We start from the raw sequence: 24,974 nt of genomic DNA, 5'->3' as shown, positions 1-24,974 counted from the left end.
TCCCAGCAGGCCAGGTCAACTCTATCAGTTAGATTATGCTGAAAAGGAGTTGATCCACAGTGATCACTGGCACATGGATTTAGGCGGAGCACAGCATTCCTTATCACATCCATGGCCTGACGAATCATTGCACAGACTTGGAGTCATCTGGAAAGAGGGGAAGAAGCGCAGTGATGGCTGGGGCAAAGTCTGGGATGGTAAGCTGCCCAGAAAATGGCTTGATCTCCATTGAAGGTATCCAGACTTGCTGCTTGCCTTACTTGTTCAAGCCACCTGCATTCTTCTTGCAGGGCTTGTGTAATCAGTTGGCAGTCTGTTTTCATTTCAATATTTGCATCGGGGATGGCAGCATTGGTTTTCTCCAAATTCGTTGGAGGGACAATTCTATAAGACTCAGGAAATGATGATATAGACTTCTTCACTGATGCTGCAGTCTCACAGTCCAGGGCCGGAATTCTGTGGACAACTACCTCCACTTGAGGATGCTGAAAATGTGATGTCCCAGTTCTCTGGGAGGAGTCTGTTGCTGTGGTGGAGCTAGGATTGTGGTCTATGTTGTCTATGGCTGCAACAGTGAACAGACTACCACGGAGCTTGAGCGGACAGACTACATTCTTGTCCTTGGAGTATTGGCACGCGTTGTTTGCCATGCTGGTAGAGAGGCCAACACTCTGTCATAGGAGATAGTGGACTATCCAAGTTTAAAGGAAGTATCTACTAGCTCATTTTTTCATGTCCGTGCATGAAGTATCAAACTAGTGTAGACTGGAAAAGGCATTTCTCGAGCTTTGTTGTGGTACAAACTTTCTGTTCCTTCACGGAAATGGATATTATTGTTGTACTGCAACAGCTGTGCCAAAATAAAGGTAGCTGGATAAATGGAAACTTGTTCTGAGTTTTAATGTTTGAACCACACAATATCATGGACATCCGTGCCAGTAGTGACTCCAGCAGAGATTTTGCCTGGCATCCTGGGTCAAATGATGCAAGTAGACTGTGTTTTTGTTTAAAACAGGTCCCTTTGAATATTTTTTTCTGTTTGGGATAGGTGAAATGCTGCTTCATCAGTTTTCCTCACGTGCACTTCAGAGGACAAGTTTAATGCCCAGGTTGAAGGCAAGGAGCACATCACATCCTTCTTTGTGTGCTTGGAGAGCTGGAATGTGTGAAAGGATATGGGATTTTATTTCACTGTGTTGTGAATGCGCGCAGGCAGTTGTTCTAGTCTAGCTGTATAGAGCATCGTGAGGACAGCTAGTTTAAACCCTGCACCCATGTCTTCATTCAGTCTTGTCTCTTCAATCTATGTTATCAGTTCAGAAGAGGCAGTCCCATGTGATACCTTCTCTGTGTTGCTTTGCTCAGATTTCTTCCCCCTTACTTTGTTGTAGAGAGACACCAAACGTCTTGCATGATACTTTGTCCCTTGGGCCACTAAGTTCCCTGCACTTAGGTTTGCAAGCAAGCACTGGTCTTGCAGCTAAAGTGCACAGTTGTGGACTCAACTATCAATGCTGAGAGTAGAAGCTTCATGGAGGTCTTCTGATGGTATGTTCATTTCACAAATAAAGCACCCTTCTTTTTCTGGAGGTCCTTTGTTTTGGTCACCTAAACATGTGTATTTCCTCTGCAGTTCATCAGGGTGATCCACAGCTTTTTCAGATTTTTTTTAAACTTGATAGAGCAGGATTTGTGCCTTGTTCAAAGTTTTCTCAGTACCATCACCATTATCTAATCATCTGTCTGTGGATATGGGACGTGCATTCATCTTATGGAAACATCTGATATTTTCTGCTAGAGTTTGATGGCCAGATCCAACATGCTCTCTTTTTGATTCTACTGGATTAATCAACTCTATAGTTGTTTCTTCCTGACAAAGTGCACGCTTGCCTCAGTCAGTAGAGGAATGGAATGTCTCCGTTGACGGACCTGGCTCTCAAACTAGCTTGTATCTTTTTGACAGGTTTGAAGCACCAGTAACAGCCAATAGTAATCTGTATCTTTCACTACTGTGTATAGTTAATATTACCCAAACACAAAGCAGCTTTCACACAACCAAAGTAGTATCTGAAAGAAAAAAGAGAAATGTGATTAAATTCTTCCAAGACCACACTGACCATCAAAATTAGTACAAAATGTGTCCTTACACCAATTTTAAGGTCTTGTTGAAGCAAAACCAAGAATACACCCCTTGTATGTCCAATTGTAAAACCTTATTTGCTGATTATGACAATGTTTTTTAAATGGCTGCTACAGCCAACTTGCATGAGCTGGCGATAGCCCCATATCTGAAAATCGTTATTAGGTCATGTCCTAACACTGTGGCAAATTTCATGCTTTTATCATAAAACCCACAATTCATAGAATATCAGGGTTGGAAGGGACCTCAGAAGGTCATCTAGTCCAACCCCCTGCTCAAAGCAGGAGCTATCCCCAAATCCCTAAATGGCCTCCTCAAGAATTGAACTCACAACCCTGGGTTTAGCAGGCCAATGCTCAAACCACTGAGCTATCCCTCCCCCCAATTCCCTCTCCCTTCCCCCTTACAAATCTAACCAGCTAATAAGTAAAGGTTTATACTTTTGCACAGCACAACTGACTTTGTAAGACTCCATATTTACACAAATAAACCAATGGATGTTGAAATGACACAATTAAAATGGCAGCATTTGTGTGTAATTCATGAATTAAAGAGTCAGATTCCTCTCTCACATACACTTTGATCTCAGTCGGGAGTAACTCCATTGAAGTCAATAGAGTTTACATTCTGTAGTAGATTATAAAACTGAAATTGGGTATTTCTTTCTATATAGCTTTCGTACGTAAGAATTTCTGATACCAGTTAAAGATTCATTATACACGTAGTGTCACATTTTCTAAAGCTCTGTGTGCTGGCCTGACTGCTCCCACTGAAGTCAGACCATAGGCTTTGATGGAACAGAGTTAGGCCAATGCTGAGCACTGCTGAAAAGCCTTAATTTTAAAACGGATCATTTTAATAACCATTTACAGTTAGGTTAACTGTTCTTTGAAATCTATTAAAATGGACTTAAGGAATATTTTTCATACACATAGATTGCATTGACTGATCCATTTTTGTATTAATTGAAAAACTTTCAATCTCAAGCAATTAAACTGAATTTTATTTTTATCACCGTAGTTCAACATAATAACCGAAGTGCTAATGTCTAAATAGTTTGAATGCTTCACTATGCTAGTTGTGGTGTCCTGATTTTAACTAAAGATAGTAAAACTTACTGTAACCTGTTGATTGTTTTGACAGCTATGAGTCAAATTACTATGAAGACATTTTCAGCCATGCTGACCCTGCTGTTGCAGATCATCCCAAATTCACTTTGTGATGAAAAACTTGTGACACACTTCATGGACTCTCTTACTGGATATTTCATCATCAGCAAAATCAAAATCTAAACATTTTTTTAAATGACCAGAGAAGAGACATCTTATTTTTTCTTTGTCATGTTAAAGGCAGTTTTGTTGCAGAGTTCTTAATCTGCACTTCCAAAATATGAACCAAATTCTTCTCTCAAATAAGCATGCAGGTCCACTGATTCCAGGGAGTGGCATTGAAGGCCTGCAAGGGTAGAACTTGGCTTTGTACATGTGTGTGGCAAATTAGAATGTTATTTTCTGTCTTAACCTGAATCTTGTATATAGCAGGTGATGATGTTGTAGATGTTACTATATTTTGTGCAATCCTGTAAATGTAGAAATCCTTAATAAATGAACTAATATCTGTACAAAAGGAAAAATATACAAACTGCTTGGAACTTCTGTAAATATTATTTTATTGCTGCCCATTACAGCAGATCCATTTTTATCTACTTATTAGTGTCTTCTCCAGCATACCACAAAGGCAACATGAGTTCCTGCAATCATAGGTTTAATCCTCCAAACATGGACTTCTGTTAGAATATGGCATTTTCTAGAGATTAAAAATAGAAATAATTATTTGTAATCATTTTCAAATATCAAATATGAAAACATATTATTGTTCATGGATTGTTGAAAACAGTTTGACTTTTGTTACTTCAAACACTGCCCTTGTTTAATAATTTTTTTTAAAAAAATAAACAAAACAATTTCTACCGTTACATTTATTTTTATTGTATGTGATCTTTTTTTTTTTCCAACCAAGTATTTGAGTGTGCTGTAAAATCATGAAACTTTGAGCAGTATCTATCAGGTTTTTAATCTTCTGTTTTATGATAAAATTGTGATTCTGATGGGTTTCCAAGAGGCATTATAACTATAGGGCATTCATAGGACTGACTCACACCCTTTGTGAGGCAGGGGTGTGATGAATAAATAAATTAGTGACAGAGGGGAAATAGGGAAGAAAGTAGTCGACTGACCATTTACAGTGGTGGTATCTGGAAGGCACTCGCCTTCTCCTCTTGGCATAAGACCCTAGATAGATAATAAAAGATAAATAGACAAAGATACAAGAATCCCCAATTTAGGGCTACATTGTAACAATGTAATCTGTCCTGAGCAAAGGCAGCATCTAGCTGTGCTGTCCCTTGGAAAGTCACAGTTCAGTCCCTGCTTCTCCCTTTGCATTGGGGGGGAATAATCTGTGCCAGCTCTTTATTTCTCCCTCCTGTCAGTTCAGCTATGCTGGCTGGCGCATTGGGCGATAAAGTCAAAGTCTATATTCATCCTTCACCCCTGCCTGCACAGGAAGGGGTGTAGCACTCTTATGGTGCTTACCTATGCTGTGACCTGCAATGTGGGTAACTAGTACAGGACACTAAAGTTTCATTCCCCTCACTCTCCTTTGTAGGCAACTGCCAAGCTTACCCTTAATTAAGGTGTATGTATGGGGGGAGGGTGTTTCTATTGTCACATCACTATTTTTGTGTCACAGGACAAAATAAGCAGCACCTTCCAGTAGGGCTTGTTGTTATAGAGAGCAGTGAACTGATCCAGAAAAACCTCGGAGCTCCAAATGACTCCTCTATATCTAATGTTATCAGCCATCCACACTTTGATAATTTGATGGGGCTGTTCTGCATTCTGAACGCAGGCCTGCAGGATATGAAAAATTCCCCAAGATACCAGGATGTTGCATCATGACATTTGTTATGGAACAATAAGATATCGAGCATTGGGATAAAATGAATTGGTCTTGGAGGACTAACTTTAATAGATGGGAATTTTATGAACTTGTATGTGATGGGTTGTCACCCCCGGGGTGCAGTCTGGGAGCTATGGGAACCGCTTTGCCCCCTTACCATTCAGCTGGGCTGGTCCCGCTCACACTGCCTCTCCAGGCCCTGTTATCACTCAACACAACAGCGGGTGGCACCACACATCCAACTGAGCTACCTGAGTGCTTTAGCTAAGCCACTCAAGGACAGACCGAAGACAATAGCCAGTTTCCCAGCTCCCCAGCCTTGCACCCTTGCTGGAGTATAAACCCAGTATTATATGATTTTGCACTGCATAGGTACAATGCAAGCTCATTAATATAGGTCGCTTTCCCCTCGATGTGGGGAAATTATGCACAACAAACTTGTGTAAGCCAAGATGAGATTTTCCCAGACACTTCACTTAAAGACACATTGGTTAAGATAAAACATAAAACAAGTTTATTCACTACAAAAGGTAGATTTTAAGTGATTATAAGTGATAGCAAAGAGACAAAAGCAGATTACCTAGCAAATAAACCAAAAAACATAAACTAGGCCTAATATAGTAGTTAGGATTTGATTTAGCAATTTCTCACCCTGACTGATGATACAAGCAGTCCATCAAGTTTCCATAAAGAGGCTAGAAATCCCTTTAGCCTGGGACCAGCACTTCCCCCAGTTTAGTCTTTGTTCTTTAGGAGTAGGGGGAGTGAGGTTAAAAGATGATGTCACTCCTCACCTTATAGAGCTTTTCCATATGAGGGGAACCCTTTGTTCAAAGATAAGTTCCCAGTCCAGTTTGTGGAAAAATATAGGTACCAAAATGGAGTTCAGTGTCATGTGGTCTGGTCACATGTTCTTGTATGCCTTGCTGAGTCATAGCAGCCTTTATGCGTAGTCTGGCTGAAACTTGCTCAGGGAGGCTAAGCTCTTCCATGGTCCATTGTCTTTGTTGATGAGCCATTAGCACTGTCTAGCTTCTTCAGTGTTGTACTTGAAAGGCTAGTTGTGGGTGTTACCCACAGTAAGTATATTTGAAATACAGATACATAGTCAATCTTCGTAACCTCTGATAACAAAAATGATACATGTACAAAAATAGGATAATCATATTTGGCAAATCATAACTTTTCCAATGACACCTCACATGACCCATCTTGTACAAAATGCATCATAATTATGCTATAATCATATCACTATGATGAATATGGGATGCAGTGTCACACTGTACATCTGATACTTTATAAACGTTCAGTTAAGAAACCAAATGTAATTTACAGGACATTTCCCTCCGTCTTATTGTCCTAACCTTGTGGACTAAATATCTAACCCAATCTTCCTTATTCCCTACAGTGATGGGTGTTCACTCCTTACTAGCTTAGAAGGGGTTAATGAGGTTGAGCAGGGGCCAGTTAACTGGCTAGGCCACCTCAGAACTGAATTAGGGGGCTAAGTAGCCCCAGATTGATGATGGCGCCCAGCTGAGAAAGAACAGGCGGGGCTACAATACACCAGGAAGCTGGCAGCAGAAGGGGACTGCAGTGAAGAATCCTGTGGCCACTCTCTGACCGTTAGCAAGGGAAGGAAACCCGGGGAAGAGTTAAAAAGCCCAGGGCTCCAGGCCATGAAGGAAGGGTTTACCCAGAATGGTGGTGGAGCGAAAGCCTGATAGAGGTATAGAGTAGAAAAAGGTTCAGGAAAATGGTAGCAAGGTGGGATGTTGTGGACCTTGGCTGCTGATTAGAGGTTCCCTGTGCCAGAACCTGAAGTACAGGTTGGGCCCTGTTTCCCCTGGTAGCCACTGGAGAAGTGGCACAGTCTGGGCAGTGAATTGGAAGACGGCTGGAGACAGTTTGGATGGAGACACTTTGATAACACCCCTGGAAGGGGAAAACATAGTAACCTGGCTGGAGGGCCAAGCCATGAAGGGAGAGCATGCTGAGTTGCAGAGTAAGAGCGAGGCAGCAGGATGCACATATGAGCGATGGAAGGGGGCATCGGACCTGGAAGGAGCTATGCCCCAGAGCTGCCAGGAGGAGACACCCTAGCAGTGAGCTGGCCCTGCAACATCTAGATTCTCCCTTGCTCCTTACTTTTGAAGGGACACATGCTATTCCACTTTACCCTATCATGACTTCTATCAGCCCATGTACTAAGATATATGGGTCAAACCCTAAGGTTCTTGTTTGGTTTGTACTTAGTCCTTACTCAAGCAAAACACCCATTCACTTCAAGTGATAGTTTGAGTAAAGACTTTAGGATCTGGCCCATGAGCAAAGCACATGTCCTATTAATTGTTGACTGTTCTCAAGTCACTTCCTTGTTGTCTAAATCAGGATTCAAAACGTCTCACCTAATGCGCCATCTGGTTGCCATCACAACGTTTCATGAATTTGTGGCTGTCCTTGAGATCTCTGGAATCTAGGTGAATAAACTTGGAGTCTGAGTGGATTTCCCCAGGCTTTCTTTTCCTGTAAAGAAGACTTTTTAGTAGATATCACCCTTTGCCAGATGAGGGAGCTAGCTCCAAGTCTTTACAGGTTATCCACAAGATTCTAATCTCTAAAAATAAAATGCTTTGCCCTCACACTGGATTTTTGCCAACGATTTTTTCAGAATGCTGGCTTCATCAAGGAGAGGTTGTCTTCTACAAACCAAATGTTGAGCTTAGTTTTAATACTGAGAAATTGTATTTTTAAAATGTCCATATATTTTCATCATCTACAAGGAAAAGTCAATGAGGATCTGCTATCTAGCCAATAACTATTGAAAAAGATTGTGCAATAGATCATCCCTTGTTATTTATTTAGTATTTGTACTACCCTAACCTTAGTCATGGTCCAGGACCACATTGTGCTAGGCACTGTACAAACAGAACAAAAAAGATGGTCCTTGCCCCACAGAGCTTACAATCTAAGTATAAGACAAGAGACAACAGATGAATCCAGAGGGATAAGAGAGTACAAGGAAACAATGAGACAGTGTTGGTCAGTATGATAGGTAGTGATCTCTGCAGCATCACCATTGCCAATTTTTTTGTGGGCAACACAGCAAGGACGGATTTGGGGAAGGCTTCAGAGGAGGAGGGTGAGGTAGTTTTGTGGATGTTTATGGGAAGTGAAGTGCAGCATGGGAGAGAGCATGAAGGTGTGTGTTTGAAAATTTAACAAGTGGGCAGTGAAGGCTGGCATCATGGGCCAATCAGAGGTGAGTATCAACAGCTCGATAGCGAATGAGAATGCCTTGAAAGTGAAGGCAATCAGCGTATTTGACAGTACAGATATGATAGTGCAGAGGGAGCCAGTGGAGGGATTCAAAGAGAGGGTGACATGGTCAAAGCAACAGGATAGGAAAATGATCTTTGCATTCTGAATGGAGATAAGCAGGGAAAGATTGCATTTGTCAAAGTCAGAGAGAGAGAGAGAGAGATTGCACCTCTTAATTGTGCCTTTTCAAGAGAGTCTCAAAGCCCTTTCCACTATAGCCAGGGCTGCTGCTAAAGCTTGTTGGATTCATATCCACTTATCAAAAATATGTAAGACCGCTACTACAGTCAAGTAGATCAGAGGAGAGGTCGGATGCTCACCTCAGTGCAGCAGCATGCCAGTGTACTTTAAACTGTAGTATTCTCTAGACCAGTGATACTCAATTAGATCTACCTGCGGGCCGATTTGAGAATTTTATCACAAGAGGCGGGCTATTTGCTCAGAAGGCTGACCAAAAAACCCCCCCAAAAAACAGAAAACAAAAAAAAATTCAGCTGCCAATAAATAAAGACCTTGATTGCACCATAAGTATTAGTGTTTCTACCTTTTATCAAAGTTTATAAATCAACATTACCACCTTGTTGGTGGCAATCTCTAATGGGAGAGGCGACATCAATGATCTCCAGCAAGCTTTGTGAAGAGTGGTTTGTAGGAGGTCAGGGCAAGGTGCATGCACTGGTGAAGATGCACTGGTGAAGATACTCATCTGTCAGGTGATTGGTATTGGTTTTTATAATGTTTGTGGTAGAAAACGCAGATTCGCAGAGGTATGTTGATCTGAACATGCTAAAAGATAGATGGGTAGATTTTGGCTATTCTGAAACTGGTCACATACTGAGTCCAGAAATCACAAAGTCCCACTTCTCTGAATTTTTCCTGAAATCTGGAACCTTACAATTTCTAATTGAAAGGCATCTTCATCAATTGAATCAAAAATGTTGATTGCTTCAGAAGGGCAAGGTCCATTGGCAGAGACAACAAATTGATCATGAAAATAAAAGCAAATTCTTTGAATATTAAAATTCTCAAATTGCATTTTAAAATTTCAGTCAGAATGTTTAGGAATTCTTGCATTGTTTTCATCAATGTGTCATCTGTAGCAATAACGACACCTCTTTCATTACAAATTAAGCACTGCCAGTTACTTTTGAAGGAAGTCCTAGGCAAATGCTAGGCAATGTATCACGGTTTGTGAATTTAATTATAAACATTTTTTAAGGTGAGCTGGCAGGCCCACAGTATGCCTTGGTGGGCCACATTTGGCCCGCAGGCCACCTATTGAGTATTAGGTTCTGTATGCCCAGCTAATCCTGCAAGATGGTGAACAGCGTCAGACTTGATGTCTTGCAGGAGCACTCAATACCTTGCAGGAACAGACCCCAGAAGTGGGGATGCATATTCTGCATGGAGAAAGACTTCTCAGTAACTGGAGTTCTTAAAAAGATTGCCCCCACGGATCCACATTCTGCATCCCTGCTTGTCTTTGGAGTAGCTGCTCTAGTGAGAAAGCAAAGGAGCTGGAGCAGTGTATCTCTCTTCATCAACAGAGGCACGATGCCTTAAGGTGCATGTTTCAAAACACATAGTCCTACCTTTGACCTGCTGTCTAAAGGGTTTCAGGTCCACATTGCTTGGAATCCAAAAAGTGGAGACCTATGGAAACTCCAGTTAGTGGTAAACACTGCACACTAACATTTAATATTTCTTAAAATCTAAATTAGTTTAATCACCTTTCAAGAAAAAGCTAAAGTGTTTTTATTTTTAAAAAAATCTGCAAACAATAAAATGGTTAATTGCAGATAGAGAACTATTCCCATGTACAAGTACTTTTCACAGCTCTGCCAGCCCTGTTTGATGCCAGCTTGAACTTATCAAAAACTAACCTTTATTATAAAAATGAAGGTTAAATAAACAAAATGGTCCCTGAATAAATGAATCAAAATATGTGACTTGTGCAGACTGTCACTAGTACCAAAATAGAAGTCAGGGCTCAGCATGTGACTACTCATTTTACCTTCCCAAAGACATTTCACTTAGTAGCAGACAGCAGCTGCAGCTAAAAATAAAGACTGATAAGCAACCAGAACCTTAGTTAAACACAGAAGCCACCCTCAATGCCGGAAAGAAATCAAAGGCAACAATGAAGTCGCTGCGGTTCATCAGTGCTGAGGCATTGGTATCGAATGCACAGCTTGCCAGGAAAAGTCTCAGCAGTGTTGCACATAACCTTTTTCCTCTTCTTTTTAAAGCCAGTTATTTACTGGAGCAGGGGGAAGTGATCCATGACCTGGTGGAAAACTGGCCCCTGGCAAACTTTAATATAGGAAAACTGTTAGGGACAACAGTGGATTACCAGGAAGACATCAGCAGCAGAGCATGCTGTGTTTGTTTGGAAAGTTGTCTAGTTGGGCTGAGAGATTATGTGTTGAATTGCTCTTCTCCATACTCAAAGAGACTGAAAGTGGTGGACCTGACAGGCATAAAAGATGTTGAAGTTCAGCTCTGCAAGTGTAAGAAGACTCTGGGAAGGTGGGCCAGGACAGAGCTCCTATCAAAGCTTTGTTTTGAGCTGCTTGTCGAAATGCAAAGGCTGCAGTTCCAACCATGTATCTTTGATATTGCTATTGACATTCTCATTGACCTGTTTGTTACAGAGCGGAATTATGAACTTGTGGTCCAAGCCTTACTGATGAGGTGCCACTGTCCACTAAAGATTCGTTGTGTGGCATTCAGAGCTGACAGTCTCGCTTTACGAAAGCTTTTCTACATCATAAAGCTCACAGATCCCTCTTCGCTGCGCAAACTTGAAGTGGTTCACAATATTCGTTTGGAAATGGAGCACTTGGAAGTGCTGTTTAATAACATCCACTTTCCTCTACTGACATCGCTTACCCTGCCGGCCAGAGCATTCAATGTGCAGCGGTTTGCAGCCGAGGATGAACCAATCCTTATGACTATTGGAGAAAAGATGAGCCAAATGACGCAGCTGACCGAGCTGAGCCTGGCATTTTCTACCCTCACAGGAAAAATACGGAAACTGCTCAGGTAAGTTGTTCCCAACAGTGTGACTGAAAGTGTGATGAGCCACTCGTCAGCTCAGTGGCACTGAATTAAGGGCTGCCACGGCTAACGAAAAGGGGCGGGGTGAACAATGGAAATGTTTTCATTGGGAAATCTATTGAGATGTTTGCAGCACTCCAATCAGGAAGCTAATGATGTCTAACTCATCTGCAGAAACCAGACTGTAAATTTACTACAATCCTATGTCTATGGTGATTTTATGTGGAGAGAGGGACACTAAGGGCAGTTCTACACTATGGGGTTAAGTCGACCTAAGTTACGCAACTCCAGCTAGGTGAATAACCTAGCTGGAGTCGACGTACGTTAGGTCGATTTATTGCGGTGTCTACACCTTGCTGGGTCGATGGGAGAAACTCTGCCGTCAACTTACCTTATGCTTTTTGCTCCGGTGGAGTACCAGAGTCGATGGGAAAGCGATCGGCAGTCGATTTAGTGGGTCTTCACTAGACCCGTTAAATCAACCCCCCATGGATCGATCGTCGCAGCATTGGTCCACCGGTAAGTGGAGACCAGCCCTAAGATCAGTGGTGAGCTGGAGCCGGTTTGCACCGGTTCACACGAACCGGTTGTTAAATTTTGAAGCGGTTTTAGAATCACTTGTTAACTGGCTTCCCTGTGAGGGAAGCTTTGATGGGCTCTGGCCGGGAAGCGTGTAATTCCTCCTCCCGGCTGCCGGGGGCGCTGCACTGCGCTGAGGGAGCCATGTGGGCTGCCTCCTGGCCCTATTGCTGCTGCTGCTGCTGCTGCTCCTCGGACCTCTGGCCCTGGGGCTCCTGCTGCTGCCTGGTGTGTCCCTGGCTGCTCTGCTGGGCCTGGGCTGCGTCCTGCTGCTCCAAGCTGCTGTCCCCGTGTGAGTTCCCACCATGCTGCCCACAGCCACCCCCTGCCCACAGCCAGACCTGCCTGCAGCCAGCCCCTGCTGCATCCCCCTGCCCGCAGCCACCCCCTGCCCGCAACCACCCCCTGCCCACAGCCAGACCTGCCCGCAGCCAGCCCCTGATGCACCCCCTGCCTGCAGCCAGCCCCTGCAGCCACCCCCTGCCCACAGCCAGACCTGCCCGCAGCCAGCCCCTGCTGCAACCCCTGCCCACAGCCACCCCCTTCCCACAGCCAGACCTGCCCGCAGCCACCCCCTGCTGCACGCCCCTGCCTGCAGCCAGCCCCTGCCCACACCTCCTGCCCACAGCCAGCACGTGTCGCACCCCCTGCCTCCAGCTAGCCCTGCCCCACGCCCCTGTCTGCAGCCAGCCCCACGTCCACTGGTGCCCTGCACACCTGCTTCAATGAGGGGGGCAGGGAGCAACTGGGACCCACACATGTGCACACCCTAGGGTGACCAGACAGCAAGTGTGAAAAATCGGGACGGGGGTGGGGAGTAATAGGAGCCTATATAAGAAAAAGACCCAAAAATCGAGACTATCCCTATAAAATCGGGACATCTGGTCACCCTAGCACACCCCCAGGGAGTGGCGGGGACCCACACATGTGAAACGGAGCTCATTTCTAGTTCAGGCCCATCTTTTTAAAAAAGAACTTTAGGTAGGGTTAACATACATCCGTATTTTCCTGGAGATGTCAGGCTTTTTGGTTCTTAAATCGCCGTCCGCTGGGAAAATACAGATGTATGGTAACCCTATTGGTACAAAAAATACATACTGTGGCACATCCCTTAAAACAGAACTTTTATAGGGAACCGGTTGTTAAGATTTTAGCAGCTCATCACTGCCTAAGATGTAGTCTGAGACCATCTAATGCTTCTCAATAGCTCTGCCTATCTTAAGGCCAGAGAGATCCAATGCTGTATCTAAACTGGAATTTGGGTTAACACAACTAGCCACACTGAATATATAGAAAAATCCAGTAATTCTGAATGTCAGGGGGAAAAGCTGTCAATAAAGAGCACTGTTATTTTTGAATGACCTGAAACAACAGTTTACTGTGTTCTCTTTGAAGAGCTAATTTTACAGTGGAGCAAATAACCTAGTGACATGCTGAACTATTCTGTCAGTGAGCTAATGTGTGGCCCCCAGCACAGCTGTGAGCGCTAGGCCAGACCGTCTACGCTCCAGTCCCTTGTGCCATGTAGACATTCCAACTCAGGCTGGAACTCAGTCTGTGAAACACAGCAAGGAGAGGGAGTCTCAGACCCCAGGCTCCAGCCTGAGTGAGAACATCTACACTATTTTTAGCCCCATAGTGTGAGCCCTGCAAGCCCGAGTTAATTGACCTGGGCTCTGAGACTTGTTGCCATGGGATTTTTTTTTTTTTGCAGTGTTTGCATACCCTAAGGCCCTTCTGAAAAATCCTACCCTTAGGCATCTAAATAGGGACTTAGGAGCCTAAGTTTAGGCTCCTAGTTTTGAAAATATGGGCCACTATCTTTTTTTTATTGAAAATTGAGAAAATCTGCACCATTTTGTAGCCCTCATTCATTAACATTTTTGTTTCACTGTGGCCTTTATGCTGCCAAAAAAGCAGTGAAGCAGCATTACACTGAGGGATCATATCAGTGGGAAATTCCATCCCATATAGGTAAGATGCGTTTCATATACATAGTATAGCCTTCTTGGGCTTTGATGGTTCTATCAGGCCCCATGGGCTTTGAACCCTGGATCCATCGATGTACTGTAAGTCATCACACCCCAGTCCATCATGCAGCAGTTCACAACAGCTGGGACCAGTGTTCATGAAGCCCAACTGGGGCATAAGCCCTGCCCCTCTACTCTGATTGGGAGAAGTCCAAGGCTCCTCATTGGGCCACGGCCCTTATTTAAGCCAGAGAAGGAAACGGAGTTGTTCATACAACTGGGCTCCACCCTGTCAAAGACTGCTGTGCCTATTGTCTGGTCCAGATCTTTCTCTGCCTCAGGAATTCTGCCTGACAAACTAGCTGCCATCGACAGGGAACCACACGATATCCGGGATGGGATCATGTTTGTGAATAACTGCATTTACATTCCTCCGGGTCAGGCAAGAGTGGCAGCCTTACAGCTATGCCACAACTCCCCCCGGAAGAACACTTGGCTTGCTCTAAAGCTCAGCGATTGACGTCCCATCTTTTCTGGTCACCCCGAATGCACACCATAATACAGGCCTTCATCGTGTCCTGCAATACGTGTGCTAGAGCCAAAACACCACATCACATGCCCTGCAGTCTACTTCAACCTCTAGACACACTGTCCTGACCCTAGGCTGCTATTGCATTGGATTTTCTTGTGGAGCTCCCAGAGTCTATAATAATCTTGATGGTGGCAGACCACCAAAATGGCCCACTTCATGTCCTGCACTGGTGTACCCTCTGCTGAAGAAACAGCCTGGCTATGGATTAGCCATGTGGTCCATCTCCATGGACTACTGGATCAAGTCACTTCCAATCAAGGGTCACAATTTACAGCCTGATTCTGGCACAAGGCCTTGCATCTCCTGTGGGTCCAGCTGCGCCTCTGCCTACCATCCTCAGTCCAGTGGACAGACAGTAAGGGTCAATCAGATTTTAGATTGTTACATTAATCACCACCAAGATGACTGGTCCTTGCTATTACCCTACATAGAGTTTGGGTACAATAACCCAGATCGTGCCTCCATGGGTAAAAGCCCCTTTCTTTACCAGCTATGGGAACCACAGCTACCTATGAGTCTCTTCTAACCCACCCACCTCAGACTTACTGCAGACAGGGCCAGCTCCAAGTTTTTTGCTGCCCCAAGCAAAAAAAATTTCCCGCACCCCCCCAGCCCCGCCCCAACTCTACCCCTTCCCCGCCCCATTCCAACCCCTTCCCCAAATCCCCAGCCCGCCTCCTCCCCCGAGCGTGCCGCATTTCCTCTCCTACCTAGGCTTGCCTAGGGGGGAGAAGTGGAGTGGCGGCGCGCTCGGGGGAGGAGGCAAAGGTGAGCTGGGGGGGGGAGCGGTTCCTCTACCTACCCCCAGGGTTACTTCCTGCGGCCCTCCCCGCGCCCCCCACTGCCGTAGCTCACCTCCGCTCCACCTGCTCCCCTGAGCACGCCGCTGCCGCTCCGCTTCTTCCCCTCCCTCCCAGGCTTGCCGCAAAACAGCTGATTCGTGCGGCAAGCATGGGAGGGAGGGGGGAGAAGCGGAGCGGCGGCGCGCTTGGGGGAGCAGGCAGCAGTGGAACGGAGGTGAGCTGGGGGGGAGCGGTTCCTCTGCCCACCCCCAGGGTTACTTCCTGCGGCCCTCCCCGCGCCCCCCACCACCACAGCTCACCTCCGCTCAGGGCCGGCTCCTGGCTTTTTGCACCCCAAGCAAAAAAAAAAAAAAAAAGAGCCGGAGTGCCGTCCCTTGGAAAGTGCCGCCCCAAGCACATGCTTGGAGCGCTGGTGCCTAGAGCCAGCCCTGACTGCAGAGAATTCATGAAATCCAGAAAGAAGTAAGGGGAAACCTGAAAAAAGCAACATACAAACCAATATTGCCAACCAGGAACCCCCTATTCAGTGGGACAAAAAGTGTGGCCCTTGACACAGCACCTCCACATGAACAGACCCATGTGTAAGTTAGACTTTCAGTTCCTTGCCGTTATCGAATCTGTTACCAAGTTAACCTGGTCACTGTTGAACTACACCTACCCCAATCTCTCAAAATCCACCTAGTATTCCACATATCCCTCCTAAAACCATATACCAAAAATTCAGCTCCCCACAGTACCCAGCCACTTCACGCACAAGGCCATGAGGAATATGCCACACACGAGATCTTGGATTCTAAATGCCAGTGGGGTAAACTTTTATACCTGATTAACTGGGAAGGCTATGGCCCTGAGGAGTGTATGTGGGAACTAGCAGAAAATGTTCATGCTCCTGCCCAAATATAAGCTTTCTATGAAAATCACCCCTAGAACTCTGGACCCATATCGCCAGAGAACACCCCTTGGGGAGGGGGTGATGTCAGGCCCCATGGGAGTTCTGGGGGTCATCACACTCATAGGTGCCAACTCTGTGGGTGCTCCAGCCCTGGAGCACCCATGGAAAAAAATTAGCGGGTGCTTAGCACCCACCGGCAGCCAAGCTCCATTCCCTCCTCCCGCCTGCCCGCGGCCCCCACTGATTGACTCCTTCCTCTCACTCCCAGAGCCTCCTGAAACCTGCATAAGAGCTGTTCAGCAGCATAAGGAGGCATTGGGAGGGAGGGGAAGGAGCGGGGACAGGTCGTGCTCCGGGGAGGCAGCAGGAAGAGGCGGGGCAGGAAGAGGTAGGGTGGCGTGGGGCCTTGGGGGAAGGGGTGGAATGGGGGCAGGGCTGAGGTGGAGCGTGGGTGGGAAGAGGCAGGGCAGGGGTGGGAGCTTGGGAGAAGGGGGCAGGTGGGGGCAGGGCTTGCAGCAGAGCAGGAGTTGAGCAGCCTGGGAGAAAATTAGAAGTCGGCACCTGTGATCACATTCCAGTCTTCTACCTGGCAGCTCACAGACAGCAGCACAAGCACCACCCCTCCACTCTGATTGGGAGAGCTTTAAATCTCCTCAAGCCCCTATTTAGGCCAGAAGAGCAAACAGGAAGTTGTTTGTACAACTAAGCTTCACCCTGCCACAGACAGCTTGCCTGGTGTTTACTTTTTTGTCTTCTGATCCTGACATCCTGGTATCCTGACTCTGCCTGACTCTTGGTAACTGCCTTCTGGTTCCTGCCTTTTGATTCTGTGACCCGATCCAGACTTTCTGGCATCCTGACTTGGCCTGATTCCTGGTAACTGACTCTTCATCCCTGCCCTACAGTTTCCTTCGATTCTGATCTCCTGGCATTCCATCCTGACCTGAGTCCTAATAATTGGCTCCTGGCCCCTCAGCCCGTGCTTGATGCTCACTCCTGTAAGCCAGGCCACTCATGCCCTGGCCCTGACACAATTCAGTCCTGAATGAAATGTGCACTCAGCGGAGAAAGCCATCCTGGGAGGAGTTTGCCTCCCAGACAAAGAAGAAGTTCACTCTATACTGCTCCAGAACAGCAGTAAGTTGGGATTCCAAGGCCGATGCCCTTCTGCAATCCTGGACAGACCACCTGAGGTATGGCCTGTCCTCCAATCCACTGTAAAAGATTCATCCCAACAAAGCTCAAGTCAGTCTCATTGTACCGATTGGCCCAGACAGTTCAGCTTTCTGGACCTCTTATGAATATCAGCCCGTCCTCCCATCAGCATCTGAATCTTCCTAGATCAGACATCCCAACTCAGACTCTGCGCCTCATGGCCTGGTATTTGGATGGGTGTCAGGTCAGCTCCAGAGCATTCACATTCAGAGGCTGTTTGAACTATCTGCAATCACAGCAGAAAAGTTTCCACCAGCAAATGCTACCTCGCTAAATGGGAGTGTTTCTCTATCTGGGTGCAACAGAGTGAGTTATCCCCAAAATCAGCAGGTATTCCTGCTATTTTAGACTTCTGTATCTCCTCACCCTCAAGACTTTGGGACTTTTCATTTGCTTGCTATGAGTCCACCTAGCAGCAATCAGTGCCTTCCATTCTCTGGTAGAGGGCTAGCCTATTTTTACTCACCCAATAACAAACAGCTTCCTGAAGGGTCTCAATAGGACCTTCCCATCAGTAATGAACCCAACACTGCAATGGGACCTCTATCCCATACACGCAATACTTACCAGGCCACCCTTTGAACTGGTGGCCACATGCTTGATGTGATCACCTCTGCATGAAGGGCGCCTTCCTCATCGCCATCATATCAACCAGGAGGGTGAGTGAGCTGAAAGCACTCCTGGCCAATTCACTGTATATCACATTTCACCTTCAACCAAAATTCATCCCTAAGGTAATTTCTGAGTTTCACATGAATTCACTTACTGGTATTCTTCCCCAAACCTCATTCTCCTCATTGGAAGCATGAGAAGACTTCATTCCCTCAACATCAGATGGGCTCTAGAGTTTTACTTCCAAAGAACAAAACCAATTAGGAAAAGGCGTAAACTATTTGTCTCTACAGCAGTGTTCACAGGGACAAGTGTTATCTGCTCAGAGATTCTTTAAGTGGATTTCTGGATGTATCAGTCTTCATCAGTTGGCATGTCTTCCTCCCCCCGACAGGTTGAGGGCCCACTCCACTAGAGCACAGGCAACTTCAATAGCATCTCTTCAGGAAGTACCTAGACTGGACATTTATAAGGCAACAACCTGCAGTTCCATCCATACTTTCATGAAGCATTCGTCCAGACCTCTTCTGCAGATGCAGCAGTTGGGACAGCAGTATTACAGACTGCATCCTCATACCCAGCATACCAACTGCATTCCTCATGCCTGCTCCAATTTGAATACTAGTTAACAGTCACCCACATGTGGAATACACACAGGGACCAGCACTTGTAGGAGGGGAGGGTATCTACCTGTAACTGGGGGTTCTTCAAGATGTGTTCCTTATCTGTATTCCCCTACCTGGGGGATGTAGTCACATACAGGGGGATGGCAAGCCTACAGGAAGGCAAAACCAGCAGGAGGTCATCCTGCCTCTTGAAACAAGCTCATTGAACTTTGGAAGACAGAAGCCATCTTTGGCATCCATCATTAGACAGACACAAGGGAACAGAGCTCTTGCAAGCTGAGACAGGTGGATCCTTCAATCAAGGTGAGGTTGAAGTCCATAGAATATAGGTGAGAAATCATCTTGAACAAAGCCTGTACCTTGATAGATTAACTTTTAGACTTGTTTTCACTTTTATTTGCTTGTAACCATTTCTAACTTTATTCATTTTACTTGGCATCACTTAATCTATGTCCTATTGTTAATACATTTGTTTTATTTTTACTATAAACCAACTTAGTGCTGTGTTTAAAGAGAAGGGTGTATTTACCGCAGTTAATAAACAATGATGTGCTTCTGTGTCTTTAAAAGAACAAATGAACCTTATTATTTCTCTGAACTGTCCAGGAGAGGGCTGGACATTGCAAAGCACAGTTTGGGGAAAATTTGGGACTGGGAATGTGTTGGGCACAGGCGACGGCTCCTAATTTTCCCCAGGGATGCTCAACCCCCACTCAGCCCCAGACTCTGCCCCCACACCACCCCTCCCCCAAAGCCCCACCCCCACTCTGCCTATTCCTGTCCCCGCTCCACCCCCGCCCCGCCTCTTCCCCTGAGCGTGCCCCATCCCCACTCCTCCCGCTCCCTCCCAGCACCTTCTGCACGCCGCTGAACAGCTGTTCCATGGCACACAGAAGACACCAGGAGGGAGGGGGAGGAGTTGATTGGCAGGGGCTGCAGGCAGGCAGGAGTGGGAGAGAGAGAGGGGAGCTTGGCTGCTGGTGGGTGCTAAGCACCCACTAATTTTTTTCCATGGAGCACCCATGGAGTCGGCACCTATGGTGTTGGGGTTACCCTGCAAATAGTAACCAAGGCTAGTGGAAGCCACAGTGGGGCAGTGGGGCTATAGACAGGCTGTTGGGATCAGAGTTGCTGAACTAGGACTCTCTATCACAGAGACATTGAGGGTATGACCTGCATGCTTCTAAGCTGGTTGCAAGTGTCCCAGGTTTGGAGCAACAACAGCAAAGCACTGTAAGGCACCCAGGGTTAACATAAGAACATAAGAATGGCCCTACTCGGTCAGACCAAAGGTCCATCTAGCCCAGTATCCTGTCTTCCGACAGTGGCCAGTGCCAGGTGCCCCAGAGGGAATGAACGGAACAGGTAATCATCAAGTGATCAATCACCTGTTGCTCATTCCCAGCTTCTGGCAAACAGGGTTTGTAGGGCAAGTGGTGACACAATCCCTCGCTGCTCTGGATTGCACCCCAAAATCTGTGACAGGTGTCTCCACGAGACCTTCCAGCAGTGACAACCTTGGAAGTAGGTGTTGGTAATGCACAGTCCTCAGTGAGTGCAGAGTTCCAGTAATCCCATTGTAATTCATTTTTTCCACTCCACTGTGACCAATGCATAGCAGTCACATCTTGTGATCCAGGGCAGCTGTAATACTGAAGTCTTCCAGCAGGTAGTTGCTCACTTGATGGTAGCTTACTGATGATGCTGTTGAGTTACTGATAAAATAGGTCCTTCTCTTCAGAGATGGAAGAAAGTGTTGGGGGATATGTACTGATGATGCCAGAAAAGCCACCTGTGGTAGATATCCTTGGTGATAGGAAACGTTCTGATGTTTCAACAGGACATTCAACTCTGGGTGTTAATGAGTTTTTGACTACAAACCCCACCCTGCGTTCAAATTCTACATCGATGTCAAGCATCTCCAGCTCTCTGTCAATGATGGTGGTCTTTCTAAGTCATTGACCTCCTCTAGTTCATTTAACATACCAGTGCACATTATCCTCACATTCCAACAAGCAAGTTTGAAGAGGGCGACCACCATACTCGAACCTTCAGTGCACATACATTGGCAGAAAAAAATACGGGGGTAGAAGCTTGCCTTAAGACCAAAGCCCCTCTCTCTGTGCTAGTGACTGGCAGGGCCGGTGTAAGGATATTTTGCGCCCTTGGTGAAACTTTCACCTTGCCCCCACCCCGCACATCGGTTCATTGAGGCGCAAATCCCAACGAGCCTTTATAGACCCCAGGGGCCGGCCGTGCCCAAGGGCTGGTCCCCAGACCAAGTTCCCCCCTCCACATCCCCTGAACTCCCCTGGAGGGTGCACAGCCCCCCCACAAGCCCTCCCCACCCCACCCTGGCGGTCCCCGCTCCGAGTCCACTCACTGGCTTTGCCGGGCTTGGGCCGCTGCAGCAGTTCGGCAGAGAGGAGCCGCCTTCTGGAAGCACCAGAGAGCCAGAGCATCGGCTTGCGGTGGCGGCGAGCCCCAGCCATGGAGGAACCGGTGTGGCGCAGGAGGGCAGCAGCCCTGCAAAAGCGGTGGCATGGCTAGCGGGGAGCAGCTGCGCCCCCCTCCTGCCCAGGCTGCAGCTGGGCACCCTGCTCCGGGGGGCTCCTACAGGCTGCAGCGGATGCAGGCCCCCCATGCGCCCCCCGGCTGCCCCCTCACCATGCTTAGGCTCTGAGGCTCCCGGGCATGTGAGCCGCCGCCGCCGGGGCGCAGGGCCCTGAGCCTGCTCCGGGGAGGGACAGTGGCAGCTCACACGCCCAGGAGCTGCAGAACCCGAGCGCGGTGAGGGGTAAGCCGGGGGGGTGCGCCTGCCCGGGCTGCAACCTACCTGGCGCCCCCCCGGGAGCTCCTGCAGTGGATGCATGCGGCTCCCGGGAGTGTGAGCCGCCCCTGCCACTGCCCCTTCCAGAGTAGGCTCAGGGCCCTGCGACCTGGTAGCTCACATGCCTGGGAGCCGCAGAGCCCGAGCATGGCGAGGGGGGAGCCGGGGGCTGCACGGGGGCCACCGACCACATGCAACTGCTGCAGCCTGCAGGAGCCCCCGGGGGGGGCGGGGCGCGCTGGGCCGCAGCCTGGGCAGGAGGGGCAGGGGGTGCGGTTGTTCTAGGTTACGTGGTACTTACGTGGAGGTTGTTGCCCACTTCAACTCTGGGCTCAGATTCAAGTGGGATCCTTTCCCCAAAGGCCGATAATCCCTTTGAAGGCTCTTACATTGGACTTACCTCTTCAGAACACCCACTGTGTCCTCAGGTCTCACTATAGCCACCTCTTTGGTGTTACTGAGGTACCTGAGATGTATTTTGATGAGCCCAGAGCATGGCTCGCTCTGCTCCCTGATGTGGGTCACTTGCAGGGTTCCTTGGCTCTCTTGATCCAGAAGCTCTTGGGTGCTGGACAAAGGCCTTTTTGGGCAAGCTTGTATGTTCAACAGACAATAAAGGCTGAAGTTGGAGATGCTGCCACTGCCTTCCTGTTCAACTGCTGGGCCCAAGTCAGATGCAGCATCCCCTTCCTTTTCTGCTTTTCCATCTGCACTGTCAGTGGCCCAAATTATTAGCTATTACTATGACAAAGTAATAGAAACGTAAGACCAACACATAGTGGAATGTGAAACGTACATGTAGCATAAATGCAATGGATCAGATTTATCCCTGGTGTAAACCAAAGAAACCATCAATAGAATCAGTTTAGTGCATCCATTTAAGACATTAATTTTGATGTATGTTATATACTTTTCAGTTAATTGAACTAGATTACAAAATTATTAAAGAATAGAGCAGTCAGGTTACATTAATGATGAACAGCTATTTCAATGTTCACACAGTTTTTTATAAAATTCTTACAATTTTCTAATACCACTTTATGCTGTAAATATTTTGCCTTTTATTTAAATCTGCAGCCCACTGAAAACCCCTCTGAAGCTACTAGATGTTTCTAACTGCGCCTTGAACCATGCTGACATGGCCTATTTAGCCAATAGCCTCCATTCTAACCACCTGGAAGTACTGGACCTCAGTGGGCACAATGTGGCTGACCTTTACCCATCAACCTTCTTTAAACTTCTCAGCCACTGCTCTCATACTCTGAAGATTCTCATCCTCGAGGAATGTAACATTCAAGACATTCATGTAAATATGTTGATTTTGGGTCTGATCCCCTGCCGGAAGCTACAAGAATTCAAGTTCCTTGGAAATCCCCTGTCATCCCGAGCACTTAAATGCCTCTTTAATGTTTTTAGTGACTTGCCAAAGCTGAACTACATTGAGTTCCCAGTTCCTAGGGACTGCTATCCTAACAATGTCACCTACCCAATTGATGATGCTGATCTTTCAAAATTTGATCACCAAAAATATGAGAGTGTATCAGAGGAACTTAATAATATTTTACTTCATGCAAACCGGGAGGACATAAAGGCTTCAACACCACTCTTCGGAGGCTACGACGCAGCCATTCAAGAGACTGGCAATGAACTGGGATCTTACTTACTGAAATCTTTCAAAGATACTTTAGAAAACTTTAACAAAGCTCTTCAAGAAATGAATTAAAATGTAGTGGTGATGACTGCTCTGCCTAACAGAGAGTAAATTCAATATACACTAGGAACTTCAAAACACTGCACCTCCATTTCTGCTTTTGCTGATTTCTGGACTGTATTTGGTTTTATTTTTGGAGCTACAGTATAGCATATGCATTTTTAATCATGCTATGAATTGGCAAGTATTAATGTAAAGGCCACTTTTTGAGAACTCCTTTAATCACTGCATACTCTACACAAAAGCACAGCTTTGGTTCCAGTTACTGCAGTAAAACAAGATATGATTGTATTTCACCCGCAGTATGACCTAGCCATATTTTTTAATTTACCTAATAACTATGGGCCAATTTGTGCCCTCCTGCAAATAAACACATTGAGAGGGACCTTAGGAGGAACTAAACTCCACTAATTTCCTCTGACAAAGTTTATCTAAATTTGGCTGTGGATTTGCCCCCCATGGCAGAGATAGGGATTCCAATCCCCAAATCCTGCACACCCCCACAAATCGTGAGGCTCTCAGGAGACCTGCTGGAGGCACAGGGCCATCCCTGCACAGGTCCTTTTCTGCATTAGCTATCTCCATTGTAGCCACACTGCCCTGTCCACTCAAGATCCATGGTAGTGCGACTGCAATAGAGATGAGCAGCCTAACTGGTAGCAGCCCCTGGAGCCCACCTTTAAGGAGGAGTTCCACAGTGCAGAGTTGACTCCAATCAAAAGATAATACAACTCCAACCCATGTTAACTCCTGAGTGTATGTTCCAGCGGGCTCGAGGGGGCAGGGGTGGAGATGATGTGCACCCTGTAGCCCTTTTTCTTTCCATGTATGGACTCCAGAACCCATAGGTAGATCTCCTTGACGTTTGGAGGAAGGGGAGGCAGGGTGCTACCGAGAGAGCTGTCCCTCCTTTCATATGTGGATGCAAGAGATTCCCACAGTGTCCCCTCCATGCCTGGATCCTGGAGGACAAAAAGGCCCTAAATACAGTAACTGCATGATTGCATTCTGCAACCATCATCATCTTCATACAAGCAATGCTGAGATCTGCAGAGCAGCCCTCAGATGAGAAGTGCAGGGTGTGTTCGAGTTCAGCTAGTTGTTTTTTTTTTTTTTGCTTTTCCTCTGTATGATGATAATACAGAATAATTAAATGCAACTATAAAAATCAGAGGGGCATCTACTCTCAATAATTCCACTTTTTTGAGATTTACAGGTCTCTGGCCCTTCCTGCATGCACATAAATAACAAATAAAAAATATTTTTATCCATGGTCGGTGTATTAATTCATTCAAATCCACCGTACATGCAAATCAAAATAAAAAGAAGAAAATAAAAGCTGTGTGGTTCCTCATCTTATACAGGAGGAGCAGCCCCCTCCATGTCCTCCTCCACTGGCTGAGTGAGGGGGGAAGGGACGCATGGGGCAGAGTGAGGAGGGGTGCTGGGACACACGAGGACAGGGGCAGATGTGCGTGACTGAATGGGAGGGGCTAGGGGTCAGCCAGGGTCTGCATGGGGGAGGCTCCCCAACTCTGTAACAATCGCTCCTCCACCCCAAAAAAGCCTGTTCCTTTCTTCTCCCACCCACACTCAACAACCCTCCAAGTTCACACCCAGCCTCCTTCCCGGCAATTAATTCCCTCTCCCTCAGCTCCTCTG

The 24,974-nt window shown here is 46.6% G+C and overlaps 2 protein-coding genes across 17 annotated transcripts in view; both read left to right on the top strand.

Annotated features, from left to right (window-relative positions):
- Window positions 1-4,121, top strand: part of PLEKHG4B (pleckstrin homology and RhoGEF domain containing G4B) — a 199,072-nt gene extending 194,951 nt beyond the window's left edge. For all 16 annotated transcript variants that reach the window (XR_010598477.1, XR_010598476.1, XM_042842053.2 and 13 more), the window contains one exon: window positions 3,284-4,121. Coding sequence is in view for 2 of the 16 variants with exons in the window: in XM_065584051.1 (XP_065440123.1) it covers window positions 3,284-3,289 (6 nt within the window). In the remaining 14 variants the exon portion in view is untranslated. The remainder of the gene's footprint in view (window positions 1-3,283) is intronic.
- Window positions 4,122-10,489: 6,368 nt separating this feature from the next.
- On the top strand, window positions 10,490-24,585 carry LRRC14B (leucine rich repeat containing 14B). Its single transcript, XM_005296509.4, has 2 exons — window positions 10,490-11,467; window positions 22,679-24,585. Exons 1-2 carry the CDS (start codon window positions 10,563-10,565, stop codon window positions 23,322-23,324), a joined length of 1,551 nt encoding a protein of 516 aa, XP_005296566.2. The 5' UTR covers window positions 10,490-10,562; the 3' UTR covers window positions 23,325-24,585.
- The last annotated feature ends 389 nt before the right edge of the window (window positions 24,586-24,974 follow it).

The sequence above is a fragment of the Chrysemys picta genome, chromosome 2, assembly GCF_011386835.1.
Source record: "Chrysemys picta bellii isolate R12L10 chromosome 2, ASM1138683v2, whole genome shotgun sequence".
In the NCBI taxonomy this organism is placed as follows: domain Eukaryota; kingdom Metazoa; phylum Chordata; order Testudines; family Emydidae; genus Chrysemys; species Chrysemys picta.
The sequence above is the reverse complement of the archived record's forward strand: the minus strand, read 5'-3'. Positions and strand labels throughout refer to the sequence as shown.

What these genes read in the sequence shown, in the direction of transcription:
- LRRC14B (XM_005296509.4), top strand. Translation starts at nt 10,563, where the DNA reads ATGAAGTCGCTGCGGTTCATCAGTGCTGAGGCATTGGTATCGAATGCA. An exon ending in AAAATACGGAAACTGCTCAG is followed by an intron (nt 11,468 to 22,678) that starts GTAAGTTGTTCC and finishes TTAAATCTGCAG; the next exon opens with CCCACTGAAAACCCCTCTGA.